Consider the following 6,000-nt stretch of genomic DNA (forward strand, 5'->3'; position numbering starts at 1 on the left):
CCTCTTCCCCGCACCTGCACACCCCAAGAACATCTGGAAGGCTAGGCACGGAAATCTTGCGGATAGTTACTTCTAGATGAGTCTAGAATCACAAATGCTGGTTCCCAAGTTCCACCCCCAGAGGTGCGGAGTCAGGAGGTCTGGTGGGACCCGGGGCTGCATTTCCTTCGGCCTCGGCGAGTAGGTGGGACTGCGCCGGGATTGCCCCGGCCTGCCCTGGGCCGGGTGTCCACGGGCCCGTGGGGGAGGGAGGGGCGGCGGGGAGCCCCCACGTCCTGGGCCGCGCTCCTGACGGCGCCTGCGACGTCCTGGTTTTTTTCTTTCTCTTCACTAGTCGCTTACATTTCTTCAACCCGGAAACATGACGTTAAAGAGGACTCTGAGGTGAGTGTACGAAACGGCTCGTTCGTGTTTGCAGGTTCTTCTTGGAAGTTCATTAGCTCATTTCTGGGGCAATTATGGAAATTTAAATGCGGACGAGACAGGTTTGGGAATTGTTGCCCACTGTGAGGGCCTGGTCTGCGGACATCTCCGGGGACGCACACTGAGGGGTTCAGGGCGGAGTCCCGTGGAGTCTCCAGTATCCGGCGCAGAAGGAACCTCCGCATCGTTAGGCGGACAGAGAGCCGGCGGCGGCAGCAGACGCGGGCGCAGAATCCGCTGTGAGGCTGTGGGGTGGTTGTGCTGATCTCAGAGCTGCGCGCTGCAGGGGCCTCTCTGACCTCAGAGTCCTCTGTAGTGAAGCTGGATATTGGCCGCACCTTTTCGTGAGGGTGAGCTGAAAGGGCGCGTGTGAACACCTGGCACGCAGGGAGCTGTTTTCCACGGCGCCTGGTCGGCTCCTCCCGTGTCAGTACAGGGCGGCTCGGGCCCCCACAGTGGGCTGCACAGAGACCCCAGGCGCGTGGGCTTCGAGAAACGGTGGGAAGGCTGGTCCCTGAGGGGCAGGATCCCGCCGTCCTCTCGCACGGCCGCCGTCGTGGAGGAATCCCGCTTTGTCCTGTTCCGGGCGGGCTTGTGGCCAACACGGACACACACTGATGGACACGCAACACATGTGCTGGTGACCTGACTCCCCCCGTCCCAAGGTTCATGTGCTTACATTCTCTGCAATTGTCTTCCGCCTCCTGCCGCCGGCAGACAGGTGCTCCCACCCCTGGAAGATGGGTAGCTCACGAGGCTACAGGGTGCTGGCACACATGGGCCGGCCTGCGGGGAGCCGGGCACCCTGTGGCTTCGGTGGGCGGGCTGTGCAGGACAGTGAGGTTGGTCTGTTGCTGGGCAGAGAGGAGAGGGCTTGCGCCAGCCCGGCCCTGGCTCAGTCCTGCCCGGGGCACGGCCTCTGCCTCTCCCGGGGTCTGTCGTCGCAGAGTCTCTTGGGATCCAGCCGTGGCTCCGTGCTGCTGTGGGTTCTGTCTCCCCAGCACCCTCCGTGCCCAGATAGTGGAGCGGCTCCAGGCCTGGCTCTTGGGCCGCAGTTTTTGTCAAATTGTATCGACATAAAACCCTTTCCGCACATCACTGAGCAGGTCTCCGGTTCCTGGGGAACCCTGACCCACTGTTCTACAACTTCACTCCATTCTGACCCCATTGGCCTGGAGCGCGCATCAGCCCCCGCAGCTGGAGGGCTCAGGCCACAGGACCCGCGCCCTCAGAGGCCACGTACAGGCTCGGTGGTTCCCTGTGCTTCTGACCAGTGAGCTGTGAATTGGGTTCCCGCGCCCCTTTCCGTGGGCTTACTGATTTGCTTGAGCAGCTCACAGAGCTCAGAGAAACATTTTACTTACTAGATAACTAGCTTATAACTAGCTTATGATCAGAGGCTCTAACTCGGGAGCTGCCTGCAGTCGGGGTGGGGGAAGCGCGCGGAGCTCCCGTGCCCGTCCAGGCACACCACGTGTCCACCTCCCCATGCTCCAGACCCCGTCCTTCGGGGTTTCTTTGGAGACTTCATAACAGGGGCACAATTGATTAGGTTGTTGGTCACTGGAGAATGGGCTCAGCCCCTGGCCCCTCTCCCATCCCTGGAGGTCGGAGGTCGGGGTGAGGCTGGGTTCCAAGCCTCCAGTCACCTGGTTGGTCCCCCAGCAAGGCAAGCGGCCCCCATCTTTAGGTAGCCTGGGGTGTCTCTAGAGTTGTGTCATGAACATAGCAAAAGATACCTTTTCTGCGCTTAGGGAATTCCAAGGGCTTGGGGAGCTCCGCTGTGCCAGGAGTGGGAGGAAGAACATGCGAGTGTTCGTGAAGTCCCGGGGTCGAGATCTGCCCCTTCTTCCGGGCAAGCCCTCTGCTGCTGTTCTGTGGTCTTCCCAGATGTGGACTGAGGTTCCGTTTGGCCTTGAGTGCGCGACCAGCTCGGGGTGGCGCGTGAGGCACACGCAGGTGTCCCCTTGAGCGAGGAAGTCACAGCAGCAGGACTCGGCAGCCTCCGCTCACAGAACCTCAGAACAGCTGCCCTTTTTCCTGGGCCACAGCTTCTGTAGAGCGACCGGACTTCCCGATTTTTCTACCTGGTCGGTCCGCGTCTGGTATGAGGCAGGAGCACGGTCTCTCCTGCGTTCACCGCAGGTACCCTGGCCAGGGAGGATGAGAGGCGGAGCTTCTGTTTTCACGGGATCGCCTTTCTCTTTCATTCTGCAGCCCAGGCGCGGGGCTGTGCGCGCCTCAGCAGGTGAAGCGTTCTGACCCCCGGAGAGCGCTGCTGGGGGGCCTGTGGGAGGCCCCGGGGAACCCCGTGCTCCCGCGGCAGCCTTGGGCTGTGACTGGGGAGCCTGGCGTGGTGGTGAGGTCGGAGCCTGCGAGCAGAAGCCCCCGCGGGGACTCGTCGGCTCCACGGCCAGGAGCCTTTGCTTTCTCACGTCCTCTCTCGTCCTCAGGACCTGCAGCCGGTCATCGACGGGATGGACGGAATCAAAATCTCCCAGGGGCTCGGACTGCAGGACTTCGACCTGATCAGGGTCATCGGGCGCGGGAGCTACGCCAAGGTCCTGCTGGTGCGGCTGAAGAAGAACGACCAGATGTACGCCATGAAGGTGGTGAAGAAAGAGCTGGTCCACGACGACGAGGTGAGCGGCTCCTGCGGCCCTTCAGGGCTCCATCGCGGCTGCCTCCTGCGTGCCACGGGAGTAAAGCGCACGTAGCGCCACGCCCCGTTTTAACCTTTTAAAGTACACATTTGTGCGGCCCTTCGTGTCCGGCGTCTGGCAGCGGCTGTCACGTTCCGAGTTTCCCTCCCATAGCGGCATGTGTCAGAATGTCCCTGCTTGCTTTTTTTTTTTTTTTTTTTTTTTAAGACTTTTGTTTATTTGAGACCGAGGGAGTGCGTGAGCATGCGCGGGGCGGGGGACCCGCAGGCGGAGGCAGAAGGAGAAGCAGACGCCCCACAGAGCAGGAGGCGCCATGTGCGACTCAATCCCAGCACCCCAGGATCGTGACCCAAGCTGAAGGCAGACACCTAACGGAGCCCCCCGATGCCCCAGAACCTCATTGCTTTTTATGCCTGAACCATAGTCCATTTTCTGAGCGGACCACCTTCGGCTCATCTGTTCACCTGCTGGTAGAGATGAGCCCCCCACTCCCGTGACCTTGAGCCGTGCCGTGGTCCATGTTCACGTGTGGGCATTTGTTCAAGGCGCCATCTCGGTTCTCGGGGGATTGACCTGGGAGTGGAAGTGCTGGCTTGGAGGGGCACTCACGCTGTCCTGTGGGAGGAACCGGCGAGCTGTGCCTGGCAGGTGCGCCGCTTCACGTCCCTGCCAGCCGTGCGCACGGGCCGCAGTTCTGTGCACCCTTTCCAGGACTTGCCATTTTCTGGTCTGTGATTATCGCGGAGGCTGCGGAGCGGCCCCTCACGGTAGCTCAATCCGCATTCCTGGGATGACTGCTGGTGTTGGGCATCTCTGTGGGCTTCTTGGCTTTGTGTCTTTTTGGTCTTTGTCTTTCACAGCTGAATGCAGAGTCTGTGTCTTAGAAGCAGAGGCAGTTTGGATGCACGGGCAGCAGTAATGCTGCTGCTTCGGGCCCGTGTAGTACATGAGGCGGCTTGAGCTCCGTGGGCCCAGCGGACCACAGGAGGGCTCCCCAGCCCTGGCCCGGGCTCGTGGTTTGGAGGGAAGAGCTGGGGCTAAACTAGAGCTATTACTTGCCCTACGAGCAGGGTGCATTTGTGCAGTGCACAGACTGCCCAACTGGCCCCTGAGTGCTGAGCTTGTGAGTGAGTGGTGGCACCGGTGAGGAGCTGAGGAGACTGAGGCTTAGGAGGAGGTGGTTTGCTCCAGTCTACACTGCTGGTTAGCAGCACAGCAGGATGATTCCAGACCCCCTGACTGGAACCCTGGCCAGCTGAAAAGTTAGTGGATTGTCTGAAGTCAAGTTCGTAGAACTGAAAGAAGCAATTAGGAGAGAATTACTGCTTTGGTTCATTCTTGGCATCTTCAGATCATCTCCTGTGGACCAAGATGTGGGGTGGGACTTGGAGGTGATCTCTCAAGAAAAGTGTGACTCTAGGAGTCAGTGAGTGGGAGCTGCGTGTGCACACTGTGTGTGTGCCTGTGTGTGTCTGCATGTGTCACATGCCTGTCTGTGTTTGTGCATCTGTGCAAGACCCTAGTGTCTGTGGCCGTGCGTGTGGGCCATGGACATCAGTGGGGACACTGCAGTGGGCTAGATGTGGCCTGCAGGGGATGTGCCCACATCCTAACTCCTGGAACCTGTGAATCTGAACTTACTTGGGAATGGGGTCCTTGCAGGTATGATTAAGTGAAGGATCTTGGGGAGATCGTCCTGGATTGTTTGGGTGGGCCGTGAGTCCAGGAACAGGTGTCCTTTTAGAGAAAAGCAGAGATCAGACAGATAGACAGAAGGAAACAGAGACACACAGGGACACCAGTGTGCAAAGGGAGGCACAGAAGAGGCAGGTTGTCCTCCCTCAGGGCTCCAGAGGGGGTGTGACCCTGCCGGCACCCGGATTTCAGGCTTCTGGCTCAGGACAGTGAGAGGCCGGGGCTGGATGTTTTCAGGCCCCTGGTCGACGGCACTTTGTTGAAACGGCCTCGGGAGCCTTGCAGGCAGGAAGGAGCAGCTGCCTGCAAGCAGGAGACCCTAGTTTCTTTACTATGTGGGAGGGAAGGCACATCTCAGCCTTCTACCAGGATTTTCACCTGAGCACCTGGGTGACCAAGTCCCTTTGGAGCACAGATGGCCGAGGCTGGTTGGGAGCTCGGTTGAGGGCCTCCTGTGCAGTGCCAGACGCCCCGTAGGGCTACCAACTGGCGGTTGCATTAGCTGAGCTCAAGGAGAGGCGGGGCTGGGACCACTCTGCCTGCATGGCTGGCTCCAAAGCTGGACCATCCCGGGGGTCTTCTGGGGAGTAGAGGAAGCTCTGAACTGAGCCCAAGGAGGATGAACCCCACTGAGAGTTTGCTCATTTGTTTCCAAACACCCTCGGGGCAGGCAGCACGACGCTGGACACATCTGTTTCCCTCTCGCTTTCTCAACCCTTAGGAGGAGAGGCTCAACATCTAACTCGCTTTCTGGGTCGGAATGAAATCAGAGCTGTGGAATCTTTGTGCCTCTAAAGGGACTTGCAGCTTTCCCCAGATCCCAGCATGATTGGGAGGGAGAAAGCCCTGTGCTAGAGCTGGTGCTGTAGAGATGGGCATGGGACGTGGGGGAACCTGCTTAAGCGTCCATCCTGTTTCCTCCTGTCTTAAGTGGTGATGATACTAGCCCCCCACAGCTGCCACGGGGAGCACATGAGGCAGTGCATGGAGAGTCTGTAGCTCAGAGGCCAGCACACAGCTGGTGATGGTGGTAGAGATGGCGAACAGATGATGGCGGTGATGATGGTGATGGTGACGATGGTGGTGGTGATGGTGGTGATGGTAATGGTGGTGATGATGGTCATGATGGTCATGATGATGACGATGGTGGTGGTGATGGTGATGGTGGTGATGATGGTCATGATGGTCATGATGATGACGATGGTGGTGGTGATGGTGA

At 59.3% G+C, this 6,000-nt stretch overlaps 1 protein-coding gene across 4 annotated transcripts in view; it reads left to right on the top strand.

Annotated features, from left to right (window-relative positions):
• The window catches only part of PRKCZ (protein kinase C zeta), an 89,879-nt gene that overhangs the window by 65,876 nt on the left and 18,003 nt on the right, over nt 1-6,000 (top strand). For all 4 annotated transcript variants that reach the window (XM_059375589.1, XM_059375592.1, XM_059375590.1 and 1 more), the window contains 2 exons: nt 335-384; nt 2,877-3,065. In XM_059375589.1, the coding sequence (XP_059231572.1) occupies nt 335-384; nt 2,877-3,065 (239 nt within the window). The remainder of the gene's footprint in view (nt 1-334; nt 385-2,876; nt 3,066-6,000) is intronic.

The sequence above is a fragment of the Mustela nigripes genome, chromosome 14 (assembly GCF_022355385.1).
Source record: "Mustela nigripes isolate SB6536 chromosome 14, MUSNIG.SB6536, whole genome shotgun sequence".
In the NCBI taxonomy this organism is placed as follows: Eukaryota; Metazoa; Chordata; class Mammalia; order Carnivora; family Mustelidae; genus Mustela; species Mustela nigripes.